Source organism: Peromyscus eremicus, chromosome 9 (genome assembly GCF_949786415.1).
Source record: "Peromyscus eremicus chromosome 9, PerEre_H2_v1, whole genome shotgun sequence".
Classification (NCBI taxonomy): domain Eukaryota; kingdom Metazoa; phylum Chordata; class Mammalia; order Rodentia; family Cricetidae; genus Peromyscus; species Peromyscus eremicus.
The window spans coordinates 2,904,352-2,924,861 of record NC_081425.1 but is presented as its reverse complement, the minus strand read 5'-3'; the positions used below and the strand labels follow the sequence as shown (position 1 = coordinate 2,924,861).

The following is a 20,510-nucleotide window of genomic DNA, read 5'->3' as shown; positions in this document are numbered from 1 at the left end:
TGGCCTCTACCTGCTGAGTGTTGTGCTCCCAGGTAGATGCCACTACACCCAGTTTATGTGGTGTTAGGGATGAAATCAAAAGTTTGCTAGGCAAACCCTCTGCCAACTTAGTTTCATGCCCTACCCTGAGCTGGGAAATACAGAAAAGAAAGTTCTGGTGTGTGTTTGCTTGGAATCATTTTTTCGGGGTCTTACTATATAGTCCAAGCTTGCCTTGAACTCTTTGGTTTGAGACAGAATATCTGTGTGTATGTTGCCCTGGCTTCCTTAGAACTTGCTATGTAGATGGGGCTGGTCTTGAACTTGCAGCCATCTTCTTGCCTCTGTGTTGGAATTACAGCTATGCCCCACCATCCCTGGCATGACTCATACCATTCTCCCAAAATCTTGGGATTAAACAAGTACAACCATGCCTGCCTTGAGATAACTTTTAAAAATAATATCCTTGATCTTAAAAAACCAGGTAGATTGTTTTCCTTGCCAATCCAATCTTTGGGTTTCTTAGCAGATCGAGGTGGAGTCCCCTTTTTCCTTCCTCTAGGAGCCTAGAGTCAAGGATTAGCTAGAGTTTACCAGTTACCATCACGAGTGTGTGTGTCCCAGTCAATGGCTTTTATAGATCTAGTCTCTGGGTACACTAACAACATTTAAACATCCTAGTGTTAGAATGGTAAGGAAAACTGGAGAAGACTCGAAATAAAACGAGCATACCATCAAAGGGTTGAAACGTTACAGAAATATTTAGTCTGGAGAAGAGAAGGATGAAAGGTGTTTGTTTGGAAGCTCCGTTCACGTGGATGAACAGAGGAGTCAAAAGGACACCGAGCAGATATTCAGACTGTCCCTTGGGCCCCACACAGGGTCTACCCGAGTCCCACTCTCCACCTGGCAGGTTGCCCAGGATGCCCACTCTATGGTAGAGCATTCCCTTAGCATCCCCAGAACAACACAACAAAACAACAAACCACACACTTGCTGGCTCACAAAAGCCGTGTTGTTATTCTTTTGTTTCTTCTTGGGTATTGGCAGGGTTCTCATTGTTCAGCCACCCCTTTAAAAATCCTGCAACCCTAGCAGGGATAAGGAGCATTTGACAAATCCAAGAATCATCTGGCTTTCAGGTTTTAATCAATTCCAGACTTTACACACATATGACATCATTGTTATATAAAGGAGACTCTCACAGTAGGTTTGCCAAGACTCCCCTGGAACACAATTCATCTCTCAACACTTCTGTACATCCATGAGCCACAGGCATTGAAGGGTCCAGGACCCGCCCCAGAGAAAAGTCTGAGAGAGCACTGTCCAGCTGCACACACAATCTGGGGAGGGCTGTGCCTGGCTAGTGTCACCCGTCAGGGCACACAGTGACATGAGTGAGGGCCTATTACAGAGTGCCAGAGGACAGTCAAGAGTACCCTTTATTTGTAAAGCCAAATACATCTCTCAGCAAGGAGGTCATCAAGACCGGTTTTCCAAGGCAGGGTACTGGCGACCAAAACGAAATGGGATAGTCTTAGAGCTTTCTAGAGAAACAGAAAGAAGGGTGTGTGTGTGTGTGTGTGTGTGTGTGTGTGTGTGTGTGTGTGTGTATGTGTATGAAGAAAGGGAAAGTATGAGAGAGAGAGAGAGAGAGAGAGAGAGAGAGAGAGAGAGAGAGAGAAAGAAAAATTTAAGGAATTGGCTTCAGGGTCTGGCAAAGTAAAAATCTGTGGGTCTGAGAGGTTGAGTCAAGAGGATTTCCATGAGTTTAAGGACAGTCTGGGCTACATAGCAAGACCCTGTCTCAAACAAATGAATAAACAAGCAAAAAAGCACAAACAACGTAAAGAAGCTGGGCCTGGAGAGATGGTTCAGTGGTTAAAAGCACTCAACACTCTTGTGGAGGACTCAGGTTCAGTTACCAGCACCCACTTGGCGGCTCACACTTGTTTGAAACACCAGTTCTAAGGAGAACTGACACCTTCTTCTGACCTCCCCCCACAGGCACCAGGTACCCACATAGTGCACATACACACATTTAGGCAAAACATTCACACACACACACAAAGAAAAGAATAAATTAAAAACAAATGAACAAAAACAAACAAATCCAAGTGGGGTCCAGTGGTACATGCAGTCAGTGGAGAACCCCAGTGTCGGTTGTGAACTCAACACCCCTGGGAAGAAGGACCCTCAGCTGAAGAATTGCCTCCATCAGATTGGTCTATGAGCGTGTGTAGGGAGCATTTTTTTTTTTGTTGTTGTTGTTACTGTTGTGTCTGGGATATATAAGATAGATGAGCAAGCCAGGGGAGCAAGACAGTAAGCAGCACTTCTCCATGCTCTCTGCTTCAAACTTCTGCACTGAACCATTGCCCAATGAACCGCTTTCCTCGACGGTCGACTGTAACCTGTAAGCAAAACAACCCCTTTTTCCTCTCCAGGTTGCTTTTGGTCAGAGTGTTTCATTATGACCACAGAGAAGCAAACTAGGACAACAGCAAGACTGGGGAGTCTGAAGGTGCAGGCATGACTGGACACTGGGCCTCTGGAAAAGCAGAAGCCCAGCTGTCAGAACTGGGTGATGCCAACGTGTGGCAACATGTGCTTCCTCGTTCCATGTGTCAACCAGTATGCTAAGCCTGGGGAGAGGGGATGAAAAGCTTTCTTGCTCACAGCTGAGCAGAGGACACAGATATACAGACGATAGCAGGATGACCACTGTACATCACATACTGACTGCTTGAGGGCCATACAAGGACAAAATAAGCCCAAGGAAGTGAAATCTAGCAGACGGCACAGTGAGCAGGAACTTCTAACTTTTCCTTTCTAGCTGGTCCTGGACATAGAGCTCTCACATAGAGAGAGCTCAGGGTGACTATGGAAAGTTAGATCTATGGTGAGTTAATGTTACATGAAGGAAGGAAGACACAGGGGCTTCCTCTTGAGGAAGTTTCACCAAGAGTAAGCCCAAGTTTGAACTCTCCACTTCCCTCCCTGTGTCTTCCATCTGTCTCTAACAAAGGCTTTGCTCAGTATTTAATGATTAGCATAGAAAGCCATGGCATGAAAAAGGAGTGAAGGATTCTTTATAGAAGTTTTTATCAGAATTAAAGAAGTTAAGTTACTGCTCCAGTAGACCCTCTTCCAAACAGGCTCTCTCAACCTACATGCACATGTTGTTCACAACATTTACGATAGATATTTGTTGTTAAAGTTGCTTTAACTATGTAAAGGTATGTTACATTTGTTTATGCTGCATTTGTTTATCGATGTATAGATGTGTTGCTTTGCCTGCCTAAGGCACCTGATTGGTCTAATAAAAAGCTGAACGGCCAATAGCTAGGCAGTAGAGGGATAGGCGGGGCTAATGGGCAGAGAGAGTAAGAGGAGTAATCTGGGTTCAGGAGAGAAGGAAAGAGAGAAAGAGGGGGAAAGAGAGAGAAAGAGAGGGAGATGCCTGGAGCGAGCCAGCCAGCCTGACAGACATGGAGTAGGATATACAGAATGAAAGATTAAAAAGCCCCAAGGCAGAATGTAGATGAAGAGAAACAGGTTAATTTAAGTTATAAGAGCTAGTGGGACAAGGCTGAGCATTCATAACTAATAATAAGTCTCTTTGTCATGATCTGGGAGCTGGTTGGTGGCCCCAAATAAAGCCTGCTACAGTTGCTGCTTTTAAACAAACTGTTGGCTACATGCAGCAAATGATTACCACAGTGTATGCCCACAACATAAATCACTCTGGGTCAGAGGCATGGAAGAACATGTAAATTAAGATTAAAGTTACACATGAGCTTAGGTTGATTGCATGGGAGATTCAAGGTAGAAAGGCTGACTACATTGTTTTCTTAAAGGCAGGTTAAATTTAAACAGGCTGAGCACACAGCAGGACAGCAGGTTAAGTGCATAGTCTCAATGATCTGTGAAGTGGCAAAAATTCAGTCTTTTGGGGGTCAAGAAATATTTTGATAAAAAAGTATTATTATACAGATCAGGAATCCATGGCTCTAATTTAAAACAACTTTAGATTTGGCTGGCATTGCAGCAGAAAGAGTTCTACCTGTGCACATTTTTGGTCCATGATTTTGCCGCGATGCAGTTATATGAGGTGAGACATAGAGTGACTTCTGGAATGATAGAGTTGCTACAGAAGAGCATGGTGAGCAGGGCGATGGCTCAGCTGTGACTCCGTGCTTCCTGGGGAGAATGTCTCTGCTGAGTTCTTACCTGCAGAAGCTAAAGCAGAAGAAAGGGAGACACCCAAATATGAGAGAAAAAGATGGCTGTGGTAGAATCTGAGAGTTGTCATAAAAACGCCAGAAACAGGGTGGATTAAGACAATGGAAACTTACTCTTTGATGGTTATGGAGATAGAAGATCAAAGTCAAGGTGCTGACAGGTGTAGGTAGAGTTTTCCTGCCTGGCCCACAGTCAGGGCAAATCTCTCTCACCTGCCAGTCCCACAGCCACTCAGAACCAACCAAGTAAACACAGAGACTTATATTGGTTACAAACTGTATGACTGTGGCAGGCTTCTTACTAACTGTTTTTACAGCTTAAATTAATCCATTTCTATAAATCTATGCCTTGCCACATGGCTCGTGGCTTACCGGCATCTTCACATGCTGTTTGTCATTGTGGAGGCTGGCAGTGTCTCTCTGACTCAGCCTTCCACTTCCCAGCTTTATTCTCCTCCTTGTCCCGCCTATACTTCCTGCCTAGCCAACGGCCAATCAGTGTTTTATTGACCAATCAGCAACACATTTGCCATACAGACCATCCCACAGCACTTCCCCCCCCCTTTTTTTTTCCAAAAAGGAAGATTTTAACCTTAACAAAGTAAAATTACATATAATTTGGGAATTTGGGCGTAGCTTCTCTTACTACTTCCTGCTGGAGGGGGGCACTGTATCTTATGGGGACACAAAGAAAATTTTAGGATTATGGAATAGTCCATGAGGCTGTATTGTCTGAGCCAGTTGCCTTCAAACCGTTCTGGATGTTGGATCATCTGGGCCATGGTGTCATCAGAGACCTTTCAGGGGGTCTTGGCTGGTCAAACCTGATGTATCTTGATCTGGAACAAATCCATAGCCTCTGGCTTTCTGTGGGAACAAAAGCAGAGTCTCCTTTCCAAAGCAACATATCCTTATATCCAAATTTTGAAGTCAAGGTACCTTTAAATTATACATTTTGGCATAACTCAACAGCTTTTACAATCAAATGATTTTTTGCAGTTAAAAATCCCAAAGACAACATAATCCAGATTCTCTGTGTAATATTCATCTTTATGTGGCTTATTTTTTATATTAATTTTACTGTCTCTTTAAAGACTTTATTTTTTAAAACTATATATTTGTTTCTATAACTGTATATATCACCTTTTTTGTCTCTTTCAAGCCTACGTATATTTTACACACATTGTAAACTATTACATCTGAATCTGTCTTATTGTGAATCTATTGCTTTAAACTGCAGCATTTGTAAGACTGAAACGGCCCTATGGCTGCTGGCTCCGCCCACCTCAGCTTCCCAATATGGCGGTGGTATGTTTACCGCCAGCTCTGGAAGCTATCGTGGGTCTATGCTTTTATTCAAGCAGCGTGTAGCCCAAAAACCTCTTTTTTTGTTTTGTACTAGCAAAGGCTAAATGCACCACACAGCTTAATGTGCCACTTGCAGAGGCCTCATTCCCGCCACACAGCAGCAGGTCGACCATGCACACTAGGAACCCACAAGTAGCTCAAACCAGCAGCTGCCGCTCATTTGAGAAAGACAATTAGGAAGCTGTTTTTAGCTCCGTTTTAGAATCTTTTTTCAGGTTTTAGGTGGAAACTCTTGCCCCACATTGGGCGCCATTTGTAGCTAAAGTTTTCCTGCCTGGCCCACAGTCAGGACAAATCTCTCTCACCTGCCAGTCTCACAGCCGCTCAGACCCAACCAAGTAAACACAGAGACTTATATTGGTTACAAACTGTATGGCCATGGCAGGCTTCTTGCTAACTGTTCTTATATCTTAAATTAATCCATTTCTATAAATCTATACCTTGCCATGTGGCTTGTGGCTTACCAGCATCTTTACATGCTGTTTGTCATCGTGGCGGCTGGCAGTGTCTCTGACTCAGCCTTCCACTTCCCAGCTTTATTCTCCTCCTTGTCCCGCCTATACTTCCTGCCTGGCCACTGGCCAATCAGTGATTTATTTATTGACCAATCAGCAACAATTTGCCATACAGACCATCCCACAGCAGACAGTGCCGCACTGCCTCTGGAACCCGGTGGGATGGCAGGAGCAGGGGGAGGGGCCTTTCTTGCTTCTTCTTAGCTTCAGATATGGCTGGCAGTGCCTGGCATTCTGGGCCTGCAGTGGCACTACTTGGATCTCTGCCTCTGTCAGATGATGGCTTTCTCCTTTGTGGGCCTGTGACTCTTCCCAGTAGAACACCAGTCATACTGGTCAAGAGTCTGATCTCACCTTAACTGTCTGCTTCTGCTACAATGCCAATTCCAGAGAAGATCACTTGCTGGGTACCTGGATATTATGTCTTGCAGGGACCTAGTTTAAAACATCACACTGAAGGGACAGAAGATGTAGATACATGTAATCTCAGTTCCTGGGAGTCTGAGGCAGGAGGATCAGAAGTTTGAAATGAGTCTGAATTACACAGTGAGATTTCACTTAAAAAACAAGCAAGTGGGCAAACCGAACAGCCAACCCAAAGCCAACTCTGGCTTTTATCACGACGACTCTGTAGTTCTGTTTTTAATATCTGAAGTGAAACTCAAAACTCCTATAATTTTAATAATCATTGCAACATCCTTATTTTGGTATAAAGGAGGAACAAAGGAGAGACATTTACAATAAAATGATGCACCTTTTGCTCTGTAGGTGTTTGGGTGTGATGAGAGCGGACAACGATGCCTTTACCCATTTATAAACAAATTAGTTTATCTATGAGATTTGAGATGAGCAGCCTTGATGCCCTCAATGAATATAAAAATGAAAGAGTTAGGGATGATGCACAGCAGAATGAAAATCAGTATCAGGTGGGTGAGGTCACACCTGGTACCAACGGCTCAGATATGCTTGCACGTGATGTTGAGAAAGGAAGACTACAGACAACTTTCAGACAGAGTGGGGAACACGGAGAAAGGCTGAAGCCTCACAGATATGATGGGCTGTGTCTGAGTAGCTTCAAATACTGCTCTGTGTGTTGAAGAACACGGTGATGAAGTTTCACAGAAAACTTAGTTTCCTATTCTGCAACTGAGATGGAGTAGGCAAGGATGTAGATGAGAGTTACCCAAGGAAAACTGTTGCTGGGTAGCTGTGTCACCTGATGGTCAGAATGTCCCTGTGTGGTACATATGTTAACTATATAAAAAAAAAATCAAGGCTTGGGGTAGGAGAGATGGCTCAGCAGTTAAGAGCACTTGTTCCTGCCGAGGAACTGGCTTGACTCCCAGCACTCACACAATGGCTCACAATCTGGGGACCTGCCCTCTTCTGACCCTACAGGCACTGGACACACATAGGATGCACATATATATAGGCAAAACAGTCACACACATAAAATAAAAATAATCTAGATTTAAAAAAAAATCAAGGCGCCATGCCATTTTCCCAGTTATCACATTGGTGTACTAACCAAGGGCCTACGCCCTCAAAAGACCTTGTCTTCATTATAGTATCATTTGTAGTGTAGCTTTGACTTCCTTGCTCTACCCATTTGGAGCTTTTTAAGATGATCATTGGGAGAAATAGCTGGAACAGGAGATCCGGTCCACAGTGATGTGGGAGGAAGAGTCACCTTACCTCATGAATATGCCACTCACCTCATAAATGTCATAACATTAAAAAAATCTGTAACTCAGAGCCGGGAGTGTTGCCTCCCTCCTCTTTCCCATCAGCCCACTCTAACCTCTTTGAAATGCACGATTTACTTTAATAAATTGCTCAAAATGTCCCTGTCTCTTGGCTGTATTCTTTCCTTTGAGAAGAATGGAGGCGATACCTTCACATGGTAACAGAAGCCCACTGTGTGTGGGTAAGGCTTCCATTTCTAGACCTTAAAAAGGACCCTGGAGACCACATCCTTTGCAGTGTGGTGGGAAACACATGAAATGGAAAGTAAGAGGGCTCCAGAAAAGTGGTGTGGTGTTCTCAGACCACCCTAACATACCCTTAGAAACACCCACACTATAGCATCCGCATGTAATTTTTTCAGCAAAAAAAAAAATAAAATAAAAACCACTATTTCACAAACTCATTGAAAGATGCATGCAGGATGCTACAGCTGATGGTCTTGCACTCTGCCCCATTTCTGAGTCTTTATCTCTTAGAAGCATTTTTCTCAATCATGGCTCTCGCCTTGGGCTTGCCCTGCCCCTAGAGTAGGGAGTGGCAGGGAATTGCCACAGCATGGAAGTAAAGCTCAAGAACTATGGGAGTGATTGGATAAATACTCTTACCCTCTTGCATTGTGAGCTGGCTTCCTCCAAGACCTGGGTCTCCGTGGGATTAGGCCCATTGCCCATAGTGGTAGTTAGTTATGATCTGTCTCAGTGAACTCCCTGTCCTCTCATTGGTGAAGTCTAGGACCACTTCCCAGATAAAACTGGTTGTACGTACAACTTTGTCTCATGAGAGACAGACTGAAACAGAAGGCAAGAATACGAAATATTTAATTTGTAGGTGAAACTTAATAAGGTCCTAATTCTTTTGAAGGGAATGCCAAATTATATTTTGATGTTTTGCAGTAATTGTTCTACTGCCCTGAAACCCTTCCCCCTAAACCTTTCAGTATATGCACTGGAAATAATCTAATATACTTTTGTTTGTTTGTTTGAGACAGTGTCTCATTGTGTAGTCCGGGTAGCCTCGAACTGTATTTGTAGAACAGGCTGGGCTTGGCCTCACAGAGATCCTCCTGGATGCTGCCACCACCAAGCCCAGCCTATGATGGCTGTTTTTAATGGCGGTCTAATGAAGATCTTAGCTAAATCCACTTTTAGTAATTACATTAACTAAGTCTTCTGAGTCCCAAGTAATGTTTTTAGATCGATAACATCTTGAAAACATATGCTAACTTGTTATATTTTTCTGAGTGGATTAACTGCCTAGTCATATTATAAGTGCATTTTTAGATCTAGAGTTTTAGATTCCATTACTTTCTAAAGTAGCCTTAAAATTAGCAACATATGGAGCTGGAGAGATGGTTCAGTGGTTGACAACACTGGCTGCTCTTCCAGAGGACTCAGGTTTGGTTCTCAGCATCCACATAGTCGTTCATAACCACTTGTAGCTCCAGTTCCAGAGGACCTGATGTCCTTTGCAGGCCTCCCTTGACATTGGGCACACACATGGTGCATATACATACATGCAAGCAGACACTCACACACATTAAATAAAAATGAATCTTTTTTAAAAATTAGGAATATGGTTCCAAGCCTGTCCTCAGAACTAGCCTTATCTACTACAGATAGGAGCTGTGAAAAAAAAAATCTTCTTTGAAAATGATTAAACTAATTGAAAGTGTTATAATTCTTCCTCTTTAATAATATCAACCTAGTTTGCAGCTTAATATCTTCATGTAACACTTCTGATATAGGTAAAATATATGTCCAGTTGTCTTATTTTTTGGTATCACTATTTTTTTTATTTAAAGAAACAAAATTATACAAGTGTTAAAGAGTTTTTATTTTAAAACAACTTTCTTTGGAAATGCTTTATTTCCTATGTAGAACAAGACAATCAAACCTCTTTTCACAGAATAACCTTTTATTCAAGGAGCTGATTTTGTTAAAGGCACTGATACCATTTAATGGCGTGTGGGTTTTCCAGTAAGATTTCTGGTGACTCGGGTTGTTGATGACTGATTCACTGACTTTCAGTGGCTGCTGCTACTTTTTGTTGTTTATAAGCCCAGGGGACCAGCAGACCAGAACTGCTGCTCTGATGTTGCACATGACGCCGGAAGAGGAAACAAGTGTTCCTGTGGAATCATTTTCAAGAGTTTCAAGTTCTGACTACTCCATTGTTGGTGTATTTGGAAATAAAATTTCCACTCATTGTTTTCATTCCCTATGAATCATACATTTGTGACGATCAAGCTTTCATTTTGACACCAGTCAGTATGTGCAACTGCAACTAAGTTTCTGACTGCAGCTTATTTCACTGTTGACTTTGTACCTCTTCAGGTCTCACAAGATTCTTCTAAATATGCCAGTGTTCAACAGAATGAGGAATTTACTTGAATTTCTTCCTATTTGATAATAACCTTTTATAGGTGGTATTAGTTTACCATAAAGTATTAATATCTATAATATATAGGACTTGGCACACAAGATTTAATATGAAATTTTGACACAATTATATGACTTTGAAGCTTTCCCTGAATCTCTATAAACTATCTCTGTCATCTCTATTTATTTAATCATGGTATGGTCATTTCTTAGATGAAATAGAAAAAAATGTCCAACACACACTCAAATGTTCAGCGTTGACACCAGGTGCTTTCCTAGGGAAAAATTTTAAGGAAAAATGCGTTTAATGTCTGGATAGAACTTTCTGTGCACTCTCTTTTTAGTTTGTTGTGATATGTTTTGGATGGAGTACATGAAGAAAGCTCACCCAGAGTAGATCTGGAATTGTTTGAAAAGCAATTCAGTGGCCCTTCTAGATTAAACAGGTATCTTTCCCCTTTTTCATGCAATGCCAGTGTAAATGGTAGCTTCTTTAGATTAGATGTAACTAGAGGTCTGCCTTAACACCGACTTGTTTGCCCTGCAGTTCCAGCTGTTTTACCAGGCCCCTTAACTCATGGCCGAATAAGAATGGAAAAGGAAAATGTTTTAGCATTACTACAAAAATGGTTTCGGTCTTCTGAACCCCTTATGGCCCCAGGAACCCCCGCATAGTATGAGAATCACTCTTATGTGGGCTACAGATTTTCTAGGTATCAGCTTCTGTAAACATCACAATCCGTCAATCATTTTCCGACAAACAACACACAAACAAACAACCTCAACTGGAAGAACACAAAGTTAAATGTACTTCATGCTTATGAACCAACTAGAAATAATGGCTGAATGGCCTAAAAATCACGCAAGCCTCTGTGTTTTGGAATAATGTGAATACTCTGACCTAAAGATATGTTGTATTTTACTAATCTAAACCCAGATTTTGCATGTTGGCTAAACCCTAAAAATTCTCAAGATTTCTTGGAAGCGGTCTGTCCATACTTCTGTGGCATGCCCCTTCAACTTCCCTATAGTACGTATTCTTAAAAAAAAAAAAAAAAAAAAAAAAAAAAAAATTAAAACAATTTTCTACAGTGGGTCACCGGAAGCTCAGACTGTGTTCCGAGGTGGGTTTGCTGAGCTCCGGGGTCTGCTCGGAAGTACTGAGCATGCGTGGAAACCGCGGCCCAGGCTCGAGAAAGACCCGGTATTCTACCGCGGGAGAACCGGCTGCCACCGCCGCTGTGCGAGCAGAGGAGCCTCTGCACCGGGCGCTCTGACGACTGCAGATCAATCTCCCAAATCAGCCGGGAGTACCGGAATGACCCGCGTACCCGACCCGCCCGCACGGACGCACTTCCCCTTCCTCGCAGGAAGGGGAGGACTCCGGCCGAGCGTGCTCGCCCCACAGGCGGCGCATGCGCCTTCCTTCCGGCGGCTCGGGAGCGCCTCGCCGGGCCGACTTTGCTCCCTGGTTAAGAGTGCGCCTGCGCGGTCGCTGGGGGCTCGCCACCTCCGCCTCCCCTCCCCCTGACGCCCCGTGGGGGCTCCCGGCCCGGCGGGACCATGTTCACCAGCACCGGCTCCAGTGGGCTTTGTGAGTACCGGCTCCTCCATCCTTGGGGCGCTCTTCGCTCCGTCCTGGGCACTTCCCGGACCCGGCTTGGGGGCCCCAGAGACGCGGCTTTGCAAAAGGCTAGGGGGCCCCTTGCCTCCCGCGTCGGAACCTTGGCAGCTCTTGGGGGGCCGCGGGCGCCGCCCCCACCGCAGCCCCGAGGGCCGAGGGGCGCACGTCCTTCCCGCTCCCGGCACCTCCCGAGGCACGGTGCGCAGCAGCTCCTGCCCTGCTGCAGGTGGGCTGGGCAGTTGGGGTCCGGCCGGGTGCCCCGCTGATCTCGTGGCCCGGGCCCACGCACGCCCTTGATGGCTCGAGTGCGGGGCTGGAAGACGTCCCCGCGGGGGCGACGCTGGAATCCTGCTCGGTTCCCTCTCCCCTTTCATTCATATAGGCTGCTTTGGGACCCATCTGATTCCTGGATCGGGTGAATTTCATCCTCTGCCCCAGCATCTGCCCCCTCAGTTTTAACTTCCATGTACTTCTTCCCCATTGTCCCTGAAGAGCTTTGGGGAGCCGGGAAACCGACTAAATCGCTTTAAAGTGAAGTTAGGAAGTCATTTGGCAAGAGAGCGCATGCTTTGCTTCTGGATGCGGCTGTACTCTGCTGGAGTGTCAGCAGTGGTCTGCAGGTGGAGGGCGGAGAAGTTTATTCAGTCTCCGAAGCACCTTACCCCCACAGTATTGTGTTGACTTTAGAGAGAGTGAACTCTTAATTAAACAGTGTTGAGATTAGGCACCGATACACCAATAGCAAACTGTTTGAACAAGCTCCAATTCGCATTTACTTATCACTGTTGGTACTTCCCATCTCCACATGCGAAGTGCCTGGCATCTCCAGAAAGTGCGGTCTGTTGTGAATGTCATGAGTCTCTCAGAGAGCTGAGAGTGACTAGCTCTCAGAGCCAACGACATCATCTTAAATCTTCCTCACAGCTTACCTTCTCAGGCTTTGAAGTGGGTTTAATGTTTGATTATGACCCCCCATATTTCATAGCTAATTTAACTTATGGAATCTTTCACATATTGGCCCCAGAATCCATCAGCACTACTAATGAGTTCATCTTCAGACCCCTCTTTGGATGAATAAGGTAGCTTTCCTAGGGCTGCCGTTTGTGGGTGGATATGACGTGAACAGTAAATTTCTCTGATTTAGTTGTTCTCAGCACACTGAGGCATCCTTTTGCACCAAGAACACGCACAAAAGTTAAAAAGTGCGAGAGTGGCTGGGGAGATGGCTCAGCGGGTAGCGTGAAGACCTGAGAGTTCTAGTTTCCAGTACCCAGGTGAAAGCCAGGCATGGCACTGTGTGTCTGTAACCCTGCCAACGAGACAGGAGGCAGGAGCATCCTCTGCTTGCTGGCCAGCCAGTGTAGCTAAGCTGGTGAGCTCCAGGTTCAGTGAGAGATGTGTCAAAATAAATAAAAAAGTGGAGGAGTGATTGAGGTAGACATCCAGCATCAACCTTCACACACACACACACACACACACACACACACACACACACACACACGCAAGCACGCATACGTAGGAGAAATCTGATTAATAGCAGTACCATGTTATGGGTTAGGTTGTGTGGGCAAAATATAGTCAAAGTTGAATCAGCACAACTCTAGGAAAGGTAAAACCAATGCACAGGTAGTTCAGCTCTCTTGACCTGTCTAAAATAAGTATGTTCAGAGTGTGGGAGTTAATGGGATGGCTCTTCCTCTTAGGACATGCTTGATATGCACATTTAACAAGTATTCAGGACCCGTGAACTGTGTTTGGTTTTGGGAACACGGTGCTGGGCAAGTCTTAGGTTCAGGCTTATGTTGACAGTAGAGCTTAGTGGTGATTCCCCTAGACCAGTCATTTCCATAGACCAATACTGTAGAGCCAGTTCAGCTCCTGATTTCTCCCATGTAGCCACCACGCTGAGTGATGTCCTTTGGATAGGCAGCTGAATGGCTCTGTGGTGAAGTCAGAGGTCTGCTCCTGAGTGAGTATCCTCAGGAAAGGTGATGCATCTCTCTGCCTATCCCTGAAGATGGGGAGTAACTGTCTCTCCTGAGAGAAATCCCTGCCATTTCCTGCACCAGCACTTTACTCACATTGTAATTAGGCGATAAGGGCACTTTAGTGTTAACATTTACCACCCCCCATTCATTCAACAGGTGTCTGTGAGTGCCTCCTGAAACCTTGAGTGGTTTATATAGATAATAAAGTGGGGAACAGAATAAAGGAGTCCAACATCAAATAGGTTAATAAGTAATTAAAGTGCTTCCCAATAGTGTCAGGTGCAGTGAATCATGGCAGAGGTGAAGTTATGGTGCAGTGCTGCTCTGTGTTTGGGGAAGAAGCCTTGGGAGTGTAGAGGAGCCAGGCATGCTACAGTTCATTCAGAAAGTTGTAGTTGGACTTTCTTTTCTGCCTCCAGCCAGCTCCCAAATAATCACACGTAGACTTTTATTAATTATGAAAGCTTAGCCTTTAGCTTAGGCTTGTTTTTAACTAGCTCTTATAACTTAAATTAACCCATATTTTTACTAACCTTCCTTCTATCATTTTACCTCTATCCCATTCTGTGTGTCCAAATCATTCTGCATCCGGCTGGCATCTCTCAAGCGTGAGTTTCCTCTCTCTGTGCCCAGAAGTCCCGCCTATCTCTCCTGCTTAGTTATTGGCCATTTAGCTCTTTATTAAACCAATCAAAAGAGGCCCTAGGTAGAGACACATCTTTACAGTGTAAACAAATATTCTGCAACAGAAAACCATTTTGAAGAAAGGAGGTGGCATGCACAAAGTCCAAAGCAGATGCAGCAGGGTGTGTACAAAGTTCTGAGGGAGGCATGTGCTGCCAGGGCCATAACCCAGGGGAAGAGCACTTGTGACCGTTTCTTTGAAACTGTCTTGCTCTATGTCAGTTAGGATTGGGTAAAAGTGCTTGTAAGTAGTGTACATAATTTTGGTTAAATAGACTAGTCCCGTCACTGCAGTCTACACTGAATGATACATGTAGTCATCATTTTATTAATAAGTATTCTCATTCCTCATTCACATCACAGTATATATTTGCTATGTATAATGCATCTGACAAACACTAATTACATGTTTAATATGTTCCAGGTCTAGTTCCCAAGGAATTCAGTGTTTAGAGGGGAGAAAAAAAAAAGGACATCTGTGCTCAGTGCAATGTGCTTGTTGCAGGGAGTCTGGTGGGGAGAGACTCGGGTGTTAAGATGATCTGCTTGCAAGAAGCAGTATTTGAGCTGATTTTTTTGAGAGGTGAGGGTTTGTTAGGCCCGTCAGTGGAGAGAGCAGAACATGGCGGGACAAGGGCAAGAGGCAAAGATGAAGGGCTTGTTGATGGTGGTTGGAGTGAGCGGTCCTGAGGTAAGGTCATCAGAGGGCGGTGGGAGGTGGGACAGGAACTGCAGCCAGAACCTGTAGACATCTTAATGTCTACAGAGGCCAAGGATGGTGTGTGTGTGCGCGTCCTCGGGAAGGAACAGTTAGTAGACAGATGCTGCCAAGATTCAAAATGCAGTCTGGAAAGTGACCTTTTTGGAAGGAGAGGCACATCCAGAACCTTTCCAGAACAGCTTCTCCAGTTGTTATGGAGATGAGTGAGATTATGGTGACGGAGGAGTGAGTAGGGTGAAAAGAGGTGATAGTGAGCTGGAGATGCACTTCGTGAATGGCTCACACAGGGAGGCTTGAGCTGCACTTGGAAGCGGCCACAGGAGAGCTCACATCTAGAGAGACTTCAGGGTGTCATCAACACTGTTAGGAAAGACCCAGTGGGGCTGTGAGATTGAAGAGTTAGGAAGAAATGAAAGGACAGAGTCCTGAGATGTAGGAAGAATAACAGGGTCTAGGACCATCGTTGGTCTGCTTCTCCCTGTGGGAAGAAAATGGGAGCTGGTTTTCAGCAGTGGAGCTGAAGTCCCCAAGGGCTGCCTGCCTGGCAGACAACAACCAGCCGGACAACCCAGAGCACATTCACATGCCCTCGGGGTCCTGACTCCAGAGTTACCTTCAGAGGGGCTGATTTGGTACCCGAAATCTGGACTTCCTTCTCGGCTTTCTGAAATCGAGAGTCCGATGAACAAACATCGGGACGAGAGACTGGCCACAGGAAGGGAGAGAGCAGTTAGTCTTGTGGGGAGATGCCGAAGGCCTGATTAAGATGGTAACACTGAGGACTGACTGCCCTGGTTTCTCTCTCTGTGATAAAGACACAAGATTGAAAGCATCTTAAAGGGAAGGGTTTATTTCACCGTATAGCTCACAGTCCATATGGAGGGAAGCCAGGACAAGAGCTCCAGTCGGGAACCTGTAGTAGGAACTGAAGCAGAGACCATGCAAAAATGCTGCTTACTGACCTGCTGCCCATGGCTTGCTCTGCTAGCTTTGTTACAGGACTCAGGACTGCCACTCACAGTGGGCTGGGCCCTCCCACACCAGTCATTAGTCAGGAAAATGTCCTGCAGACACACCTACAAGCTAATTTGATGGAGGCAAGTCCTCAATTGAGATGTGTTGTTGGTTTTTTTTTTTGTTTGTTTGTTTGTTTGTTTGTTTGTTTTTTACTCTAACTCTTTGCTCTTCTGGGGGCCTCCCACCCAGCTCCCAAATAAATCACCCTCGGAAGCTTATTCTTACTTAGAAATGCCCAGCCTTAGCTGATCTTGCTTCTTGCCAGCTTTTCTTAACTTTAAATTATTCCATCTACCTTTTGCCTCTGGGCTTTTTCCTTTTCTTACTTTTGTAATCTTACTTCCACTCTTACTCCATGGATGGCTGCGTGGCTGCGTGGCTGGGTGGCTGGCCCCTAGCGTCTTCCTCTTCTTGTTATCTTGCTCTTCTTTTTCTCCCAGATTTCTTCTATTTATTCTCTGTGCCTGGGAGCCCTGCCTATTTTTTCTCCTGCCTTGTTATGGAATGTTCAGCTCTTTATTAGACCAGTCAGGTGTGCTAGATAGGCTCAGTAGCACAGCTTCAGAGAATTAAACAAATGAAACATAAAAGAATGCAACACATCTTTGCATCATTAAACAAATGTTCCACAGCATAAACAAATGTAACACACCTTAAAATAACATTCCACAACACTTCCTCTTCTAGATATGTGTAGGCTTATGTCAAGTTGACAAAAACTAGCCAGTATAGCAGCATAAGGAGGAATTGAAAGGTGTTGAGGTGGGCAGGGTGTGCTGTGAGTCAAGCATTTTAGATTGAGGGGAGAAGGGATCCAGGGTGACGGGTTTATGGCTTAGGCAGCTGGTTAGATCATGGGTTACCGTTCACGAAAGTAGGGAATGCAGAGCAAGAAAAGCTCATTTGTTTGGAAGATGAATGTTGAAGTGTCTTCAGAGTCCAGTTGGAGATATGCAAGGGACACTCGGAGTGACCACGGTGCAGTGGTCGTGAGGACTGCAAAAGCAGCAAGTGGCATTACAAGGTCGTTCTGTTGTGTGCAGGATGGGCAGGAGGAGCCAGCAGAGCGGGCAGTGGTGGGCATCGTGTGTCTGGCTCAGCTGGACCTGTTGTCCTCAGTGTGAATGCACATCCTTCAGCTTCCCTTAGTAGTGACAGCCCACCCCAGCCTGGGATCCTCCTGGTTGTCGTCCTTGTCCAGTACTTCTCTGTAACATGGCCAGTCTGGACCATGTAGTTAAGTATTTCATTTGCATCTCATCTAGACTCAGCCACTGCTATTCCTGGCTTGCTGTGCATGTCGAATAAGACTCCAACCATGTGTTAATTTGGGTGTCTGATCCAAGCTGAGCCATAGGCACAGTTTCTTGGTGAAGTTTGTTGGATTTGGCCATCCCTGTGTGCTCTCTGGCTTCAAGATTGTTTCCATCTCACCACATCTCACACTCAGCCCAGCCGGGGGAAAAAAAGCCCCAGGGCTCTCACCTGGGTACCCCTTCACTGTCCTGCTTGTTCATACTTGGAGTTTTCTCTTTCTAAAGCTGTCATTGTTACTTTTTTAGCTCTCCTCTTCTGAGAACAAGCCTGGCACTAGCAGAGCTGATGTTTTGTCCTGTGGATTCCTCAGACTCTGGAGACGCCCAGAGCCGGGAGGGAGCCTCTCCCTTGCCCCCCCTTGACTTGGTGCGTCTTTGCCGTGGCGAAGTAAACTGTCCTTCAGATCCCTCATGGTGGAAAGGACAGTGAGTGGCTGTGATAAAGACTTTGCCCTGGTAAATGTTTGGTTAGTAAGTGTGGAGTGGTCTTTTCTGAGCTTTTTCTTGCAAATACAGAAACATACATCTCCAATGATCTTGTGTGCCCCTGCCCAGCTGCCGAGCACTCCCTTCCCATTGGCGCTTTCTGGAAGTCCATCTCTAAGTCTTCCTGCATCCTTAGCTCTTGGCAGTTTGTCTTCTGTTTGATGATACCGGCTGTGATGAGGCTGTCCCAGCACACTGCCAAAGCTGCTCCGGACAGAGTGACCAGTGGCATGTGACATCGAATGGTGCTGTCCCCCTCCTAAGATTTTCAAATATTATTTTATGTGTGTGTGTGTGTGTGTGTGTGTGTGTGTGTGTGTGTGCGCGCGCGTGCGCACTGTGTGTATGCCTGGTGCCAGTGGAGGTGAGATGAGGCATTGGATTCCCTAGAACTGGAGTTGTGGATGGTTGTGAGCCATCATGGGGATGCTGGGAACCAAGCGCTGGTTCCTCTGCAAGAGAAGCAAGTACCCAGCACCTCACATGTTGCTTCTTGCTCCTCGTGATTGTTGTCCTTTTTTTCTGTTTTTAGACAGGGTCTCCTTCTGCCCAAAAGGGCTTCAAACTCACAGCAGTCTGGCTCCAGCCTCCCAAGTACTGGGACTGCAGGTGTGAGTTGCTACACCCAGCTGTAGTCCTCATCTTAGTAGAATGTTCTTTGGTTTTTGGCCCGGTTCCTACCACCCCTACCCCCCCACCCCGTCTCTTCAATCCTCTTGAGCACGTCTCCTTAGTGTCTTTCACACCTACAGAGAGTGCTGGATTTGGCCTTCCTTTAGGACAGCAGTTCCAGTGAGTCACTAAGGGCAAAACCTGTGTTCCTTGAGGTAATGAGCTGTGCTGGTTATTTTTTGTCAATTTGATATAAACCTAGAGTCATTCCAGAAGAGGTCCCTCAGTTGAGAACAGGCCTCCCTCAGATTGCCTGTAGGGTCATTCCAGAAGAGGTCCCTCAGTTGAGAACAGGCCTCCCTCAGATTGCCTGTAGGGTTATTCCAGAAGAGGTACCTCAGTTGAGAACAGGCCTCCCTCAGATTGCCTGTAGGCCAGCCTTTGAGGCATTTTCTTCTTCTTTTTTTTTTTCAGTTGTATTTTTTTTAATTAAGAAATTTTCTAATCATTTTACATACCAACCACAGATCCCCCTCTCCTCCTGTCCCCCAGCCTTTCCCCCAACCCACCCCCCATTCCCACCTCCTCCAAGGCAAGGCCTCCCATGGGGAGCCAGCAGAGCCTGGTACATTCAGTAGAGGCAGGAGCAAGCCCCCCCACCTCCAAGGTTGTGTAAGGTGTCGCACAATAGGCACTGTGTGGGGTCTTGTCCCACCAGGAATTTAGGTCACCTCTAAAGAGGTGGCCTGGAACTGAGGAAAGTTTCGCAGCCTTCCTCTTACCCAGAGACAATCAGACACAGCGGGGAGTCAAGTCAAGCAAGAACTTGTTTATTGTTAGGCAGTAAGCCTCTTTTATACCAGAAAACCTCAGAACCCTAGGTGGGGGTGGAAGGAACCAACCAATCGTTTTAAAGGTTACCCTATACTCATTTCTTTGTTTATGAGTTATTTATGTACTGACATCATCTCCTGATCTTTGTATCTTATCTCAGCATAAACAACTTGAGCTAACTTCCTCTCGGCACCATTTATATCTAATCTCAGTGTAAACAACTTGGGCTAACTTCCTCTCAGCACCATTTGTATCTAATCTCAGTGTAAACAACTTGGGCTAACTTCCTCTCAGCACCATCTTTGTAGCTCATGTATGCCCCACAGCACTGGGCTCCAAAAAGCCTGCTCATACACCAGGGATGGATTCTGATCCTACTGCCAGGGGCCCTTAAGCAGGTCAAGCTACACAACTGTCTCGCCTATGCAGAGGACCTAGTCCTGTCCCATGGAGGCTCCACAGCTGTTGGTCCACAGTTTATGAGTTCCCACTAGTTTGGTTTGGTTGTCTCTACGTTTCCCCATCATGATCTGATGTCCCTTGCTCATAGAATCCCTCCTCTTCTCTCTCTCCGACTCCTGGAGCTCGGCCTGGTACTTGGCTGGGGATCTCTGCATCTGCTTCCATCAGTTACTGGATGAAGGCTCTATGATGACAGTTAGGGTATTCACCAATCTAATTACTGGAGTAGGCCAATTCAGGCACCCTCACCACTATTGCTAATAGTCTAAGGTGGGGTCATCCTGTGGATTCCTGGGAACTCCCCTAGTACTAGGTTTCTCCCTATTCCTATGATGTCTCCCTCTATCATGGTATCTCTTTCCTTTCTCTCCCACTCTGTCCCTGTTCCAGCTCAACCATCCCGTTCCCTTATGTTCTCATCCTCCATCCTCTACCCTCCATTGTCCCCTTTTACCCCCAGTCTACATGGAGATCTCATCTACTTCTTCACAGGGCAATCCATGCCTCTCTCTTTGGGTCCTCCTTGTTAGCTAGCT

At 45.5% G+C, this 20,510-nt stretch overlaps 1 protein-coding gene across 2 annotated transcripts in view; it reads left to right on the top strand.

Moving 5' to 3' along the window:
- Positions 1 to 11,675: 11,675 nt before the first annotated feature.
- The window catches only part of Ubac2 (UBA domain containing 2), a 180,876-nt gene continuing 172,041 nt past the window's right edge, over positions 11,676 to 20,510 (top strand). For both annotated transcript variants that reach the window (XM_059273179.1, XM_059273177.1), the window contains exon 1: positions 11,676 to 11,824. In XM_059273179.1, the coding sequence (XP_059129162.1) occupies positions 11,794 to 11,824 (31 nt within the window). In that variant the 5' untranslated portion in view covers positions 11,676 to 11,793. The remainder of the gene's footprint in view (positions 11,825 to 20,510) is intronic.